Source organism: Ranitomeya variabilis, chromosome 4 (assembly GCF_051348905.1).
Source record: "Ranitomeya variabilis isolate aRanVar5 chromosome 4, aRanVar5.hap1, whole genome shotgun sequence".
Lineage (NCBI taxonomy): Eukaryota > Metazoa > Chordata > Amphibia > Anura > Dendrobatidae > Ranitomeya > Ranitomeya variabilis.
In genome coordinates, this window is record NC_135235.1 from 469,835,338 (window position 1) to 469,854,158 (window position 18,821).

Here is an 18,821-nt window from a genome sequence, read left to right on the forward strand (position 1 = left end):
GTGCCCCTTGACCAAATCTATGAAGCAACAACTTGGGATTCATCCTCAACTTTTATGAGACACTAAAGGCATTGACAGGACAATATTTCCTCAGAGGGTTCAGACTTCGGCTGAAGAGTGCTCTTGGAAGCCATTAGATGTTGACGCTTCCCTGGTTTGTTCATTTGAATTGCTTTTTAAGTCACATAAGTGCTGCCTTAGAAAGCAAACCTATTTCTACCTCAAATTTTCCTTTCTTTGAGTTCGTCGTCAGCTCAATTTTCATTGATGCATACTATACACCTTTCTGAGTGAAACATGGGTAATTGTAAAAAGAAGAAATACACCACGTTTATTTTGTTCTAAGAAACTATGGTCCTGACTCATCATTGTCTCGGAACCTGTTTTTTTGTCTAGTTTTGCGTGTTTTGATCCTTTTTTTGTTTGCACTGAATTCATTATTGTACTTGTGCCTTTCTTGAAGTCTATTTTATATGTGCTCTACTGTTGAAGGTAGGAAAAAAAGATTATTTTTTACTTCTGTTCCAAATTCATGAATTGCGTGCACCATTTAGAAGAATTTGGCAACAAAAACGACAACTAATACCACAAGACAAAATAAATCCTAAGTAGAATAAGACTCAAAGACAAAGACTTAGAGTACACAATGTAGATAAAAATTGAAATATTTCTTATTTTACAAAATAAAAAATCCAAGGGTAATTTGCATGGTACAAAAACAGAATGAAGAAAGGTGTGCTGCAAAACTATAATATAGATATATGTATAATAGGTCAAAAAATGCTTTATATCAATGCTAAGAGAGTAACCAAACCTCAAGCTAATGTAGAATTGAGCTTCACACCTCCGAAGACAGGTTATAAACAGTTGTGAGTCAGTGAGGAGAACCATATGTGAGGGCTGTTATGTATCCCCCAGAATGTGCTTCAAAGCATACTGAACAGCTGGAGTGCATTGTAATCACAACCACAGATGTGGTTACCATGCAAAATAAAAGTGAGAACTGGGTCATGTTAGGAAAACCTGTCTTGGGCTTGTATTTTTGGAGAGATACAGTGGGTATGGAAAGTATTCAGACACCTTTAAATCCTTCACTCTTTGTTTCATTGCAGCCATTTGGTAAATTCGAAAAAGTTCATTTTTTTTCACATTAATGTACACTCTGCACCCCACCTTGACGGGAAAAAAAAAACAGAAATGTAGCAATTTTTGCAAATGTAATAAAAAAAGAAAAGCTGAAATATCACATGGTCATAAGTATTCAGACCCTTTGCTCAGACACTCATATTTAAGTTACATGCTGTCCATTTCCTTGTGATCCTCCTTGAGATGTTCTACTCCTTCATTGGAGTCCAGCTGTGTTTAATTAAACTGATAGAACTTGATTTAGAAAGGCACACACCTGTCTATATAAGACCTCACCACTCACAGTGCATGTCAGACCAAATGAGAATCATGAGGTCAAAGGAACTGGCCAAGGAGCATAGAGACAGAATTGTGGCAAGGCACAGATCTGGCCAAGGTTACAACAGAATTTCTGCAGTACTCAAGGTTCCTAAGAGCACAGTGGCCTCCATAATGGAAGAAGTTTGGGACCACCAGAAGTCTTCCTAGATCTGGCCGTCCAGTCAAACTGAGCAATCGTTGGAGAAGAGCCTTGGTGAGAGAGGTAAAGAAGAACTCCAAGATCACTGTGGCTGAGCTCCAGAGATGCAGTAGGGAGATTGAAGAAAGTTCCACAAAGTCAACTATCACTGCAGCCCTCCACCGGTCGGGCCTTTATGACAGAGTGGCCTGACGGATGCCTCTCCTCAGTGCAAGACGTATGAAGGCCCACATAGAGTTTCCTAAAAAAGCACATGAAGGACTCCCAGATTATGAGAAATAAGATTCTCTGGTCTGATGAGATGAAGATAGACCTTTTTGGTGATAATTCTAAGTGGTATGTGTGGAGAAAACCAGGCACTGCTCACTAACCTGCCCAATACAATCCCAACTAGTGTTGAGCGATACCGTCCGATACTTGAAAGTATCGGTATTGGAAAGTATCGGCCGATACCGGCAAAGTATCGGATCTAATCCGATACCGATACCCGATACCAATACAAGTCAATGGGACACCAAGTATCGGACGGTATCCTGTATGGTTCCCAGGGTCTGAAGGAGAGGAAACTCTCCTTCAGGCCCTGGGATCCATATCAATGTGTAAAAGAAAGAATTAAAATAAAAAATAGGGATATACTCACCCTCTGACGCGCCCTGGACTTTACCGCCGTAACCGGGAGCCGTTGTACCTAAGAATGCGCGCTTGAAGGGCCTTAGATGATGTCACGGCGCTCTGATTGGTCCGTAGCGGTCGCGTGACCGCTACGCGACCAATCACAAAGCCGTGATGTCACCTAACGTCTTTCAAGCGCTTGAAATACCTTAGAAGACGTCCGCAGCTTCTGATTGGTCGCGTAGCGGTCGCGTGACCGCTACGCGACCAATCACAAAGCCGTGACGTCACCTAAGGTCTTTCAAGCGCTTGAAAGACCTTAGGTGACGTCACGGCTTTGTGATTGGTCGAGTAGCGGTCACGCGACCGCTACGGACCAATCAGAGCGCCGTGACGTCATCTAAGGCCCTTCAAGCGCGCATTCTTAGGTACAACGGCTCCCGGTTATGGCGGTAAAGTCCAGGGGCTGCCGGAGAGGTGAGTATATCCCTATTTTTTATTTTAATTCTTTCTTTTACACATTGATATTAATCCCGATACCGATTCCTGATACCACAAAAGTATCGGATCTCGGTATCGGAATTCCGATACCGCAAGTATCGGCCGATACTTGCGGTATCGGAATGCTCAACACTAATCCCAACAGTAAAACATGGTGGTGGGCAGCATCATGCTATGGGGTGCTTTTCAGCTGCAGGGACAGGCCGACTGGTTGTCATTGAAGGGAACATGAAGTACAGAGATATCCTGGATGAAAACCTCTTCCAGAGTGCTCTAGACCTCAGACTTGGCCGAAGGTTAACCTTCAAAAAAGACAATGACCCTAAGCACACAGCTAAAATAACAAAGGAGTGGCTTCAGAACAACTCTGTGACCATTCTTGACTGGCCCAGCCAAAGCCCTGACCTAAACCCAATTGAGCATCTCTGGAGAGACCTGAAAAACGTTCACTATCCAACCTGACAGAACTGGAGAGGATCTGCAAGGAAGAATGGCAGAGGATCCCCAAATCCAGGTGTGAAAAACTTGCTGCATCATTCCCATAATTCCATCATTAATGTGAAAAAAATTAACTTTTTTGAATTTACCAAATGGCTGCAATGAAACAAAGAGTGAAAATTTTAAAGGAGTCTGAATATTTTCCGTACTCATTGTATGTAGGATGGTAGTGGAACGGATCTCTCCCTCCAGTCCGGTTCTTACAAGTGGCCCCTGTCCACGGTTTTCATATAAATCTTCAGTTAAGGTTTGGGTGTATCAGTTTTTTGTTTGGATTTTCACATGTAGCAAAGCTGGTGGCGCTGTGGACGTATGCCTGGCTGTGTGAAGCACGAGAGCACCCAAGAACCTTATGGGGGTTCAAGTGCCAGCGGCACTGTACTTTATTTCCTGTATGCAGTATTTGGAGAATAAAGGACATTTTATTTATCTTTCCTGGGTCACTGTCTCACTAAATTCACTGGCAGAAACGCCGCTGCCGCACATAGTATTGTCTCATAATACAAGAGTAAATCACCATTTCAGAGTGATGTGAAGACCAGCATATCTAAACTCAGCATGACCATGTAAGACATACATGTATGATAGTCATATAAAACAAGGCTACTATTAGCATGCAGGTATACCAAAGCACCCTTGACGTGGTTTCGCATTTTACTTCCTCAAAAGGTGCACTTGTGAGGAAGCAAAATGTGAACTGCCCTTCAAGGATGCAAATTAATAAATGTTTAAATCATCTACAGATAGTATTATAAGTGTTTGTCTTGTTCTACATAGGATTTCTTCTCATATTTAAAGACTCACATTATTTTACTATTCAATTTGGTTAACAAAACCATAAGACAAAGACAAAAAAGGAAAGTTACTTGAAAAAAAAGCAAATGATGAATCAGGGCCAAAATTTATATATCCAATAGCTCTAAAGCTTTACTTGAGAACACACAAACCATTGTGTAAAAATACAAAAAGTATGTTATAAGTTCTCTTCTTACCAATAATAGGGGGATCATCAGAGGATGCAGGCAAAAATTCATTCAATAGGAGCATGAGGACAGATATCCCCAAGAGCAAAGTGATCTTGAAGTTGATTTTTTCATTGTATGATTTGGGAACGTAGTGACTTAACAGGTCCAGAAGCATCAGAGACAATGACGGTAAGATTAAGGCAAGTACATAAAGACTTGATTCCCTCTCTATGACCACCTAAGGAATTAGAAAATTAAAAGTCTTAATCCATACTAACCAGTACTTAAATCTCTAAACTGTCCCTTGAATATGTCATCCAGTGGCTACTGCATAATTTGAGCAGAACTATGGTCTGTGGCAATTGGAAGATACAGCCACATAACATGCCATCACATCACTACAGACCAAAAGTTATTGTTGTTATTCAAACGCCTGAGACCCATAAAGACTGATGTAGCCTGTTGATGAAAAAAGAAGGATTTCTGGGCTTAGTACAACATTATAACACTATAACCCTGATTAATTAACACTGATGTTTCATACTCCAATCTAATAATGGGCTTGCTGGATTGAGATGTGCCAAATTCATTAAGAGGTAGACACCATTTTAAGAGGTTGTCCACTATTTTAGCATTGATGACCAGTCCTTAGGATAGATCATCAATGTCTGATCGGTTGGGGTCCAATACTCGGTACCTCAGCCAATCAGCTGTTATCGATGGCAGCAACTACCATCCGGAAGTACTCAGTCGTGGAGCTGTCCTTCTTCCGGTAGTGGCCGCTGCAGGGTACAACACATCCGCCTCCTATTGATTTGAATAGGAGGCAGATGTGTAGAACCAAACCTCGGCCACTATCTGAAGATGGAGCAGCACCGCCAATAATAGCTGAACGGCAGGGGGTGCAGGGTGTCGGACCTTAACCGATCAGGCATTGACGACCTATCCTAAAGATTGGTCATCAATGCTAAAATAGTGGACACCATCGTTAATAAATTCAGTGTTTCTTATCAATTGTGTGCGCCTCACCAGAAATGTTACTCCAGTTAAAAAAACATTTCTGGCATAGGAAACAATGACACTTTACATGAATTTGACGGGTTGTTACAGCCACGCCCTGTCCCGAATCCTCCCCAGCCGCATTTTTTTCATGGAGCTGCGAGAAGCTAGCATGAAAACAGAAAAAATTGCCACATTTTTGCTGAATGTCACATGGCGCACAAACAAAATGCAATTTTTTTTTAATGTCCTATAACAGTTTTGTGGGGTAAACACAGATGAATCAGAGCCAAAGACTTTTAATTTTCAATTATTACATGTAAGATTTTTAAATATGTCTGAAACCTAGAAAACACTATAAAATACTTGACAGGTGTGGCATTACTCTTTCTCACCTTTCTCAGCTGGCCTGTAGTCAGAGATGAGGTGCCATAATCGCAATGAATGAGCATGGAGACCAAGGATAGGACATCAAAGGAGTTGTCCACTATTTGTTGCTCTTTGTTTTTTGTTATTTTTTTTTACACAAATACATGAATTTTGGGCTAAAAAATATTTTTTTAATTGGATTTCCCCCCCAAATTTTGCACCATTTTGCCTTCATAAGCTCTTGGTTTCTAGCATATTTAACTTTAAATGGAACATGTCATGTCTGTTAATGCTTTTAAGTACAGATATAGGGCTAATCTGCAGGTTAATAGCATTATGAATGAGCCTGGCAGCTAAACTGAAGGTGTGACACCCGGGAGAAACTGAACTTTTTTTCTCCCAGCAGCCCCTGGCTTTCAGTTATGTGGGTGTGCAGGCACGGTAACAGTCACTGTTCATAGCACTGAGAGCAATGGCTGCAAGAATGCCCCAGCACTGACTGGCAGCCAGTTCTGTAATTCATCAGTGTAAAGATGGCTATCAATCAATTCCAGGGTGTGCTTACAGCTGGCAGTGCTGTAAGCGGTGACTGTAATTGCTATGGGCATGCCTGCATGACTGAAAGCCGGCGGCTAGGACCTCCATAATGCTATAAACCTGAATAACCCTATATCTGAAGGTTAATAGCGTTATCGCACCTGACAGATTCTCTTAATGTAGTCAATAGTAATAAATCAGCTGATATGAGCTCAGAAAAAGACAGATATAAAATAGTTGCAAACTTTCCTACTAGACTGTCAGAAAGAGCTCATTGACTGATTCTCAAGTACAGTTTGGCCACTTTCTCTTGTTAGTGCAGTCATCTTCACACACTGAATCAGAAAAAATAAGGAGGCGCACACAGCTAAGAGGAGGACGAGGTGCAAGCTGAACCGGGATACTGTGACTGCGATACGCACCCTAGGACACTATTTCCTTATCCCATTGCATATCTATAGCACCTAATTTGCACACCATTTCCTTGTGGGCCATATTGAATCTACAGCTAGCGTTGTTTGAGAAAGACCCTCCAAAGGGTCGATACTTCACGTACACTACTTGATTCTGTACCTTGTTCATCAAAAATCATTTTATATGGTGTCAATTTTCTACGGATTAAATGATTCACTAGCAACACGAATTGAGAATGCAGCTGTTTGACTTTTCAGCTTCACACACTGAGCAGCACTTTTGTCCATATACAGTGGCTTGCAAAAGTATTCACCACCCCCCACTTAGCATTTTTCGTGTTTTGCTACCTCACAACCTGGAATTTCACAGTTTTTTGAGGGTTTGCATCAGTTCATGCAAAGTGCATGTTTACAACTCTAGACATTTGGTTTTCTTATTGCTATGAAGCAAACAACAAATAGGACAAAATAACTGAAAACTTAATTGTGCATAACTATTCACCCCCTAAAGTCAGTAGTTTGTAGTCTCATTTTGTGGTAATTACAGCTGCAAGTCGCTTTGGATAAGTCTCTGAGCTTTCCACATCTTGCTTCTGGAATTTTTGTCCATTCCTCAAGGCAAAACTGCTCCAGCTCCTCCAAGTTAGATGGTTTCCTCTGGTGAACAGCAATCTTCAAATCTGACCACAGATTCCCAATTGGATTATGGTCTGGGCTTTAACTAGGCCACTCCAAAAGATTTACACGTTTCCCCTTAAACTACTCAAGTGTTGCTTTAGTAGTATGATTTGGGTCATTGTCTTGTTGGAAGGTTAACCTCCGTCCCACTCTGAAATCACTGATAGACAAACAGATTTTGATCAAGAATATCCCTGTATTTCGCACCATCCATCTTCCCCTCGACTGGGACCGTTTTCCCTGTCCCTGCTGCCAAAAAGCATCTCCATAGCATGATGCTGCTACCACCATGTTTCACTGTGGGGATGGTGTTCTAGAGGTCATGAGCTGTGTTGGTTTGGCTCCAAACATAGGATTTACCTTGCTGGCAAAAAAGTTCAATTTTGGTATTATCTGACCACAGCACCTTTCTCCATACATTTGGGGAGTCTCCCACATGTATTTTGGCAAACTCAAAATGTGCTTTACAATTTTTGTGTGTAAGTAAAGGCTTTTTTCTTCCCACTCTTCTATAAAGGCCACCTCTATGGAGTGTATGGCTTATTGTGGTCGCATGGACAGATACTCCTATCTCTGCTTGGGAACTCTGCAGCTCCTTCAGTGTTACCTTTGGTCTCTGTGCTGCCTCTCTGATTAATGCACTCCTTGCCCAGGTTTAGAGTTTTGGTGGGTGGCACTCTCTTGATAGATTTGTTGTGGTACCATGTCTTTTCATTTGATGATATTGGATTTGATAGTGTTCCAGGAGATCATCATAGATTGGGTTATTTGTCTATAACCCAACCCTGACTTGTTTGGAGATCTCCTTGGTCTTCATGGTGCTGTTTGGTTCATGGTGCCTCTTGCTTAATGGTGTTGCAGTCTCCGTGGCCTTTCAGAAAAGGTGTGTGTATACTGACAGACATGTGACACTTGGATTGCACACAGGTGGACTTCCTTTCACTAAGCATGGGACTTATGAAGTGAATTGATTGCAACGGGAATTTTTAGTGGCTTCATCGCAAAAGTAGTGAATACATATGCACATGCAAATTTTTAGTTATTTGACCCCATAAATTTGATTTATGCCTATATTTTTCTCACTTGATTTCACCAACTTAGACTACTTAGTGCTGATTCATCAAACACAAATCGGATTACAAAAATTTTTAGACACAGGTTGTAATGTAACAACATAGGTACAAGCCAATGGGGGTGAATGCTGCTGGCAGCTGATGGAGGAGCATGTGACCAGAACTGTTCATCAGCCACTTTCAATTGTAGAACACCTCACATGGGAAAGCTGATTTTCCATTGGAGAAGGCTGAGAAAAAGTCCTTGATGTCATTGTAACAGTCTAAGGACTTGTTCAGACACTGTATTTTTGCAGTGTTTTCTTTCTGCCACAAAAATGCTGCATTTTACAGTACCAGCAAAGTGCATGAGATTTTAAAATTCTCATTCACACGCTAGTTTTTTTTCCCCTTGCGTTTTTTTAAATCTGCAGTATATCAATTCTTTTAATGTCTTGCAGCGCTTTTCATCTATTCTAATGAATTAGGAAAAAATGCAAGTAAATATGCATCAAAGACACAACAAAAAGGTGTAAAAAAAAAGTATTTTCCACGTTGTTTTTCTGTGAACATACTCTAACAGAAAAGTTTATACCTCTTTTTCATCTGTCTTTTTCTCTGAGCTCAAGTTACGAAGCAAGAGTGAAACGTACGTTGGGGCACCTGGGCCACAAAGCAATTGTCACATTTTCTTCATCACTTGATGTAAGTGTTGCCTTTACTATCATACAACATGCTGGCATAGTATTGCTCATAGGGATAAAACATATAGGCACTGGGATATATACTATGTATTTAAAAGCTTATCGTTTGTATATATTTGTTTTTTTTGTGGTCCTCCATTGGGTTACTCGGCCTTATTTATTTTACTTTTTTATTACTGCATTTACCTCAATAAACAAAATTACTCTACCGTTATTTTCAACTGTATGTATGTTCCAAGGACACATATACAGTTGAATTCAGGACATTTTCCTAACCTCTCTGTACAGCAGGACGGTTCCCCAAATTTGGAAATGTCCCACTGGTTCTAGGATGGTTTGGAGATATGGCTTTATGTATATGCCTTAAGAAAGGCCATATATACAAATTTAAGAGTAATATAGATATTAGCTTTCATATTCTGTTCTTGCTGCTGCAGATGGTCATGGTAAAATCAGGCACCCTTCCAAATTTAGTTATGGGACCTCATACTTACTTGTTATGTTCCTGGAAGCTTATATTTCCCATGATACACACATTTATATAATGGGAAATACCATGACTTCAACTCTTCTGTATTTCTTTAGGGTGGACTAAAGGTGTTTATCAGAAACATTTTGTGGGAAACAGTAAGTTGTAGCTTTTCGACTGAATCAAGGAAAGCTAGTTATGGACATGGGTAGTAATAAGTAAGAATACACAATCTAAATACCGTGAATAAGATCATTGAGCGGCCATCCTTTGTTTTTTCTTCCATCACTAACTCCAATGGATGCCATTCTCCATTGTCAACAAAGTGCTTCAAGCGTTCTCTGTCTACTTCTGAGGAATTTCTCAGGGACTTCAAAACAATACTGTTCTCTAGAGAGAAGAAATCGCAATAGAGTTACATGAGGTGAGACTCTAGTGTATCCTGCTATTCCTATTGAAAAGAACTCTACTTAGGTAATAATTATGGTGATTATAGGGGGCATGAGGAAATATGATTAATATGATCGTGTTATACAAGAGTCGATAGTCATGCCATTTAAGACATTATTAGTAAGTTCACTTACATACCCCAGAGGCAGCTATGGGGTCCTAGGAGAATGTGGTCCTGGCCCAAGTTGATCCCTTCCACTTTTCTACTCAGTGGCAAGAACTTATACAGCAAGCAAAGGGGTCATGATTTGGCTCAAGAGTCATGAATGTGCGAGTAATGGCCACAGCTGCAACTTGCCTATGAAGGGCTAGGTTTAGGAGACATCAGATAGCGCTGCGGGAACTGCTAAAGTTTACTAATGTTTAGAATCTATTGTATGACCTCAGTTTTGTTTGTCAGATCTCCTCTGTATCTTCCAGGTATTTGATGATGAAGACAACGGTTGCAGTATTTCCCAAGATAACAGTTCAGTCTCCTACACTGTCTGAATGCTGAATGATTGTGCTGAAAGCTTAAATCTGCAACAATGTACAAGGTGTGGAGGAGGAAATAAACACTTCATTAAAGGGGTTGTCCACTACTTGGACAACTCTTTCTCAATCACTCTGTTTCTCCAAGTAAAATAATAACACCTCCATTACTGGCATCATTCCAGGGGTGTCAACACTGGCTATTCTAGGGTTTGTGTGACATTGTTACATCACGCGAACCCCGTGACCAATTAGCAGCTGCTTTACAGTCTCCTCCTTCAAACGGAACTGACATCCAGAGAGAGTTGCAGTTGCTCTTTTACTGTACTTCCTCCAGATGTCTGATTTGTCCAAAGAAGGGGAGAGTGAAGCAGTGACATTGTTATGTCACACAAGCCTCGGGAGAGCCATTGCCGACACTGCTGGAACAGTGTCAGCACCAGAATTGAGTATAAGTCTTATTGTTTAACTTTTCTTTCGAGCACACCTTAATGAATTGGGGCCTTAGCCCTTGTGACCTGTTTGGGAAAAAAAACAATCTTTGCGATGAGTTCCCCCATCCCTTGTCTGTAGATGCATTATGTATTAATTATGAAAAACACAAGAGAACTGGAAAATGGAGGCTGCGTCTCTTGTTATACCTCAATGTATTTAAACAATGAACCTCTTCTTTTACTAATTGGTAAATATGTAATTAAAGGTGTTTTCAAGAGCACCGCCCCAAAGAAAAAGTTAAATCTTGATACAACAATCTACCAAACATAAGACCAATTGTTTAGAAAAAATGTTAATGACAGATTGCTGTGTTCTCATTGAGTTTTGTTTGTTGACATTGTTGGCCAGCTTATGGGAGCATTTCTGTCTTTTTGTCATCTCAGATTCATGCTCAGACTATATTTCTGATTATGCTTTGCATGCTGTAACACAGAATAGTGGCTTTTTTTAATTTAAACTTAAATGCATACACTTGGGGTTACAAATAATTTTTGCAATTGGGTTTAATTCAGAATGTTGCACCATTTAGCTTTTAAAGGCTTTTTGTTTCCCTAAACATTCAACATTCATGTGGTCTGTGATATTAACCCTTTCACGACATGCGCCGTACATGTACTGCGCATGTCGTGTCTCCCCCTTTGATGTGGGCTCCGGCGGTGAGGCCACATCAAACTCGCGACATGTCAGCTGTTTTGTACAGCTGACATGTGCGCGCAATAGCGGCGGGTGAAATCGCTATTCACCCGCCGCTATTAACCTGTTAAATGCCGCTGTCAAACGCAGACAGCGGCATTTAACTGGCGCTTCCAGCCGGGCGGCCGGAATTGACGTCATCGCCGACCCCTGTCTCATGATCGGGGGTCGGCGATGCATCAGGATGGTAACCATAGAGGTCCTTGAGACCTCTATGGTTACTAATGCCGGCCTGCTGTGAGCGCCCCCCTGTGGTCGGCGCTCACAGCACACCTGCAATTCAGCTACATAGCAGCGATCTGATGTTCACTGCTATGTAGCTGAGCCAATCGAGTGGTGCCAGCTTCTAGCCTCCCATGGAGGCTATTGAAGCATGGCACAGGTAAAAAAAAAATGTTTTTAAAAATGTGAAAAAAATATAAAAAATATAAAAGTTTAAATCACCCCCCTTTCGCCCCATCCTAAATAAAACAAACAAAAAAAAAATCAAACCTACACGTATTTCGTATCGCCGCGTTCAGAATCGCCCGATCTATCAATAAAAAAAAGCATTAACCTGATCGCTAAACAGCATAGCGAAAAAAAAATCGAAACGCCAGAATTACGTTTTTTTGGTCGCCGCGACATTGCATTAAAATGCAATAACGGGCGATCAAAAGAACGTATCTGCACAAATGGGATATTATTAAAAACGTCAGCTCGGCTCGCAAAAAATAAGCCCTCACCCGACTCCAGATCACGAAAAATGGAGACGCTTTGGGTATCGGAAAATGGAACTTTTTTTTTTTTTTTTTTTAAAGCAAAGTTTTGAATTTTTTTTCACCACTTGGATAAAAAAATAACCTAGACATGTTAGGTGTCTATGAACTCGTAATGACCTAGAGAATCACAATGGCAGTTTTAGCATTTAGTGAACATAGCAAAAAAGCCAAACAAAAAACAAGTGTGGGATTGCACTTTTTTTGCAATTTCACCGCACTTGGAATTTTTTTCCCGTTTTCTAGTAAAAGACATGGTAAAACCAATGGCGTCATTCAAAAGTACAACTCGTCCCGCAAAAAATAAGCCCTCACATGACCATATTGACAGAAAAATAAAAAAGGTTATGGCTCTGGGAAGGAGGGAAGTGAAAAACGAAAACGCAAAAACGAAAAAGGGCCGCGACTTGAAGGGGTTAAATCAGCTGAGAAGAATTCAATAAAAGATTGATCAAAGATTTACAAACTCTCCAGATGTAATAAAAAGACAGAAATGCTCCCATAAGTGATCACCCCATTGTTAGCATTGGCGAAACGTGCATCAGGCGTTTCAGGTAAACATCTCCAGAACATTATTGCTGTCACTATGACCATGTGATTTTCCAGTACTCTTTCTGCTCTATTACCACTTTTTCCATGTGTTCTAACTTACAGTCAGGGAAATAATTTTTTGATCCCTTGCTGATTTTGTAAGTTTTCCCACAGACAAAGGCATGAACAGTATATAATTTTAAGAGTAGGTTAATTTTAACATTGAGAGATAGAATAGCAAAAATAAAATCCAGAAAATCACATGGTATAAATTATATAAATGTATTTGCATTTTGCAGTGAGAAAGAAGCATTTGATCCCTCTGGCAAACAAGACTTAATATTTGGTGGCAAAACCCTTGTTGGCAAGCACAGCAGTCAGACTTTTTTTGTAGTTGATGGTGAGGTTTGAGCACATGTCAGGAGGAATTTTGGTCCACTCCTCTTTGCAGATCATCTATAAATCATTAAGATTCTGAGGCTGTCGCTTGGCAACTCGGAGCTTCACCTCCCTCCATAAATTTTCTATGGGATTAAGGTATGGAGACTGGCTAGCCCACTCCATGACCTTAATGTGCTTCTTTTTGACCCACTCCTTTGTTGCCTTGGCTGTATGTTTTTGGTGATTGTCTTGCTGCAAATGAAAAAATGTAAAGGGGTCTGAATACTTTCCATACCCACTGTATAATATTTATAGGCATTCATTGGGTAAATTGAAATTTGCTGCTCAATGGCTAATAAAAGCCCCTACTGGAAAACGTACCTAAATGCATGGCACTGACAAGGGAAACAGAGCACTTCTGAGTATCAAATGGAAAGTAGTGAAAGTCCAAAACGCATGTGCTTGTCAAACGGGTTGGTTTAATAGCTTTTACCATGCCATCGTGGGTCAGATTGGCATACTTCATCCAAGTGGACGTATCCTCAAGAACTCTGAAAAAAAGAAATCATAATTATAAAATCTGAAACCACAAACTGCAAATTATTCTGCAGCTGAGAATAATCATGACATGATTCTAGGGATGATCAGATGGCATTTATTGTAAGTTTTAAGGCCGCATTGTTTTCCCAAACAACTTTATTAACATTTTCAACCAAAACAAGACGTAGAGAGAGCAAGGTTAACATAAATACAATGACATAAAACATTCATGAAGCGTAAAAGTAAAAATAGAATAAAATAAAATAGCAAAGCAATAAGTACAGTAAATTCTTATGGAAATATTTCCAGCCAGCGAGACCATTTTTTCACAAAGGAAGGAAAGCAGCCATTCAGTAACGCCAATTTTTGTTCATAGGATATATGCAAAGCCAGTTTGTCAATAATTTCTTGTGAAGAGGGTACTTTAGAAGATTTTCAAAAAAAAGCAATAGCATTCTTAGAAACTAAAAGCAGATGTATAACAAGTTTCCTAAAAGGTGGAGTCAATTGATCTGCATTCAACGAGAGCAGGGCCAACTGAGGAGACAGAGAAAAATCTGAATGTTTTAATATAATAGAAATAAGAGAAGAGATTTCATCCCAAAAAGGTCTAATACGTGGACAAAACCAAAACAAATGGGAAAGGCTACCATAATGTCCACAATCCCTCCAGCAGAGAGGGGAATTGGAAGGATTAATAAATGCTAAGCGACACGGTGAATAATACCACCTAGAGATAAGTTTAAAATAAGACTCATGAAGAGCCATGGACATGGTGGCAGAATAAGTCAAGGACATGGCCAGTTCGCAATCATCTAGAGCTACAGAAAGATTCAAAGTAGATTCCTATTTGCTCATGTATGGGTTGAAGGCCACATTGTAAAATGGTCCTGTAAAGGGTACAGACGCGGGTCCCGATAGGGGACTGGTTTGCAATTCTTGGAGCTCATGCAGACAGTCGTATAAATTGGACTTACGCTGTCTTATTTTTGATTGGCCAGCATAAGCACAGCACACCCACCCATGCTGTCCACTAGGGCTGTTCAGATTAACTATTTTTCTCTGTCCAACTGTCCGTGGGGGGGAAAAAAAAAATCACAACATGCACGACTTTCTTGTGTATATCTGTTGACACTCACCCCTTTAAATTTATGGGTGCGTAAAAAAAAAATCTGATCCCACAAAGAACATCAATGTGGCATTCTATTTTTATGGATACATTTCTGTTATTAACTTAAGAAACTGTATTTGATCATTTACAGTTTTTAATGTAGATGTATGAAAGCAGATTGCACATGGACATCACAACACAGATGGCACACGGAAGAAAATCATCCGAGTTCTCTGGATATGCATCTGCAGCCTGCCTGAGGGACAAGCACACAGCCTTGGTGCATGAGTAGCAGTGGTATATGAGCCATATACCAACCACAATTCCTGAACTAACCATGGATCTTCCATTCTGAACTTACAGCCTCATATGTGTCTATGAGGCTATATGTTTGGGTCGGGATCACTGCTGTCAGTCTGGGCATTGTGGTCCGTATACGGATTGTGAAAACTAAACCTCTAAACCTGATCTTAACTTGTTAAAATTCACCTGCCTTATAAAGACAGCACAGGTAACAGGGTTTTAAATCCACCATTAACCCACAGGAACATCAACAAATCAATCCAGTACTAAGTAAATACAGTCTGAGGCAAAATACACATTTACTCTAGGTCTAGGGTGATATGTTCTCCGATTGTCGATATTCTTTTTTTTTTCCCTCCATCCGTTTCAGACCACTATAATGATTTCTCCCAGCCACAAGTTGTCTTTGTTGAGTTTGATACTCAGATGTGTTTGGCTTCTTGCTTCTGCAGAACACTGCAGGGGTCATCAGCCTGTGGCTTGGGAGCTACAATGTGGCTTGTGAGCCCAAGAAGTGTTTATGGAGACTGTCTTCCTGCTTGGTGCCTTAGCACCAGGTCTAGAAAAGCAGCTATGAAGAGTAGGCCTCTAGATGGTGACTTTAATGGGTAGTTCTGTGCAGAAAAGCAGGTAAGCGGAGATGTGGGCAAGATAAATATTGTAACATGGAGAGAAAAGGATACTCTATGTTAGAGCGGAGCTTGAAGCTTGAGGCAATAGTGTGATGCAAGTGCTTGAAGCTAGAATACTGAATGATGGTAAAGTGGGGACCTTTGGATATAATTATGCAACCTATATTGCGGGTGGGGTGGCTATGGCTCTAATCCTAAAGGTAGGCTATAGGTGACACTAATATTGGGGATAAGGGTGCTGATTGTGGCTCCCAAGTTAAAAAAGGTTGGGCTACTGCTCTATAGGAACACACAATCCTTATACAAGTGCTTCTCACTAAATTAGAATATCATTAAAAAGTTAATTTATTTCAGTTCTTCAATACAAAGAGTGAAACTCATATATTATATAGAGTCATTACAGAGTGATCTATCTCAAGTGTTTACTTCTGTTAATGTTGATGATTATGAGTTGCAAGATACTCCGGTCACATGGGAGCGCACAGGACACAGATGAAAGGATTAAAAGTTTCTTTGTTTATTGAAATCCACAACGCGTTTTGACAGAACAGCTTCCGTCGAAACGCGTTGTGGATTTCAATAAACAAAGAAACTTTTAATCCTTTCATCTGTGTCCTGTGCGCTCCCATGTGACCGCAGTATCTTGCAACTCACTGTTTATTCCTCTCCTGAGGCACCCGGCAGGAGCTGCATCGGACCTTTCTCAATCAACATTTCCCCTGACCGTCAGCCTGGCGCTCCATTAGCCTGTCTTCTCTGTATCTAAATGTTGATGGTTATGGCTTACAGCCAATGAAAACCCAAATGTCATGATTTCAGAAAATTAGAATACTTTATAACACCAGCTAGAAAAATGATTGTAAAATCAAAAATGTTGGCCCACTGAAATGTATGTTCAGTAACTCGCTCAATACTTGGTCGGGGCTCCTTTTGCATCAATTACTGTATCAATGCTGTGTGGAATGGAGGCAATCAGCCTGTGGCACTGCTGAGGTATTATGGAAGCCCAGGTTGCTTTGATAGCATCCTTCAGCTCGTCTGCATTATTGGGTCTGGTGTCTCTCCTCTTCCTCTTGATAATGCCCCATAGATTCTCTATGGGGATATGACCAGGTGAGTTTGCTGCCAATCAAGCACAGTGATACCGTTGTTTTTAAACCAGGAATTGGTACTTTTGGCAGTGTGGACAGGTGCCAAGTCCTGCTGGAGAATGAAATTTGCATCTCCAATAAACTTGTCGGCAGAGTGAGGCATTAAGTGCTCTAAAATTTCCTGGTAGATGGCTGCGCTGACTTTGATCTTGATAAAATACAGTGCACCTACACCAGCAGATGACATGGCTCCCCAAACCATCACTGATTGTGGAAACTACACACTAGACCTCAAGCAGCTTGGATTGTGTGCCTCTCCACTCTTCCTCCAGCCTATGGGACCTTGATTTCCAAAAGGAAATGCAACATTTATTTTTATCTGAAAACAACACCTTGGACCACTGAGCAAGAGTCCAGTTCTTTTTCACCTTGGTCCCGGTAAGACACTTCTGGCGTCTGCGTTGTCTATTGGTCATGAGTTGGTTGACACAAGGAATGCAACACTTGTAGCCCATGTCCTGGATACGTCTGTGTGTGGTGGCTTTTGAAGCAATGACTCCAGCAGCAGTCCACTCCTTGTGAATTTCTCCCAAATTTTTGAATGGCCTTTTCTTAACAATCTTTTCAAGGCTGCTATTATCCCGGTTGCTTGTGCACCTTTTTCTCTCACACCTTTTCCTTTAAACTCAGCTTTCCATTAATATGCTTGGATACAGCACTCTATGAACAGCCAGGTTCTTTAGCAATGACTTTTATGGCTTACCCCCCTTGTGGAGTGTGTCAATTACTGCCTTCTGGACATCTGTCAAGTCAGCAGTCTTCCCCATGATTGTGGAGCCTACTGAAAGAGACTAAGGGACCTTTCTAAATGCTTAGGAAGCCTTTGCAAGTGTTTTTTGTTAATTCTTCTAATTTACTGAGATAATGACTTTTGGGTTTTCATTAGCTATAAGTCATAATCATCAACATTAATAGAAATAAACACTTGAAATAGATCACTCTTTTCGTACTGGCTATATAATATATGAGTTTCACTTTTTGTATTGAAGAACTGAAATAAATTAACTTTTTGATGATATTCTAATTTAGTTAGAAGCACTTGTAGTGTTACACATTGTGCCCCATTAATTCAGTACTGTTACACATTTGAACTCCCTAAATATACCAGTGCTACACACTTTGTCACTTTAAAAAAATACATGACACACTGCATCCACTACATTTAATAACACCAGGTATTGAGCCCCCCAAAGCTGTGATATCATCACACACAAGCTCTGTTGCAATTAAACAAGAAAACATCCTTACAAAATTTGTAAGAAAATGTATATATTTAAAGAAGCAGACCAGTGATGAGCGAGTATACTCGTTACTTGAGATTTTCCCAGCATGCTCGGGTGATCTCCAAGTATTTGGATGTGCTCAGAGATTTAGTCTCTGTCTCCCTAGCTGCATGATTTGAAGCTGCTAGACAGCCTGAATACATGTGGGGGTTTCCTAACAAACTGAGCATGCTCAGGAAATCTCAAGTAACGAGTATACTCACTCATCACTAAAGCAGACCCAATATCCAAATATTTACCATGTATTATACCAATTCCTACACATAAAAAACCCAACATATTTAATGTATATAAATATGACATTAAAAACACTTCTTTCACCTATTTTTGTGCCTTCTAAATTAATCACAGAACTTGCAGACCCCCAATCTTGGTGGCAACTGTAGTTTATTCTTGGTGCCATTCACATTCTGCACATTTCTGCTGCTTAGTTAGATGCACTCATAATAAATTATTCACCTGACCGCATTCATATATATTTTATTAATCTGTGTCCTATAATGTAGTTACTGAGATGAATTCTGTCAATCTGTGTATTAGCTGAACTCCGGAGAACGTCTCTGTACATTACAAACATTAGAGCTGGAGTCACACACAACGTATAAAAATACGGTCCGTT

General features: G+C 40.4%; 1 protein-coding gene and 1 long non-coding RNA gene across 2 annotated transcripts in view; one reads left to right on the forward strand and one right to left on the reverse strand.

Annotated features, from left to right (window-relative positions):
• Positions 1–10,462, forward strand: part of LOC143769038 (uncharacterized) — a 43,206-nt gene extending 32,744 nt beyond the window's left edge. Inside the window, exons 2-4 of the long non-coding RNA XR_013214177.1 lie at positions 8,854–8,935; positions 9,730–9,827; positions 10,274–10,462. This is a non-coding gene — a long non-coding RNA (uncharacterized LOC143769038). The remainder of the gene's footprint in view (positions 1–8,853; positions 8,936–9,729; positions 9,828–10,273) is intronic.
• The window catches only part of LOC143769037 (5-hydroxytryptamine receptor 3A-like), a 79,440-nt gene that overhangs the window by 25,057 nt on the left and 35,562 nt on the right, over positions 1–18,821 (reverse strand). The window contains exons 5-7 of the mRNA XM_077257634.1: positions 13,564–13,733; positions 9,645–9,793; positions 4,210–4,420 (exon numbers count right to left, since the gene is read on the reverse strand). Coding sequence (XP_077113749.1) covers positions 4,210–4,420; positions 9,645–9,793; positions 13,564–13,733 — 530 coding nt within the window. The remainder of the gene's footprint in view (positions 1–4,209; positions 4,421–9,644; positions 9,794–13,563; positions 13,734–18,821) is intronic.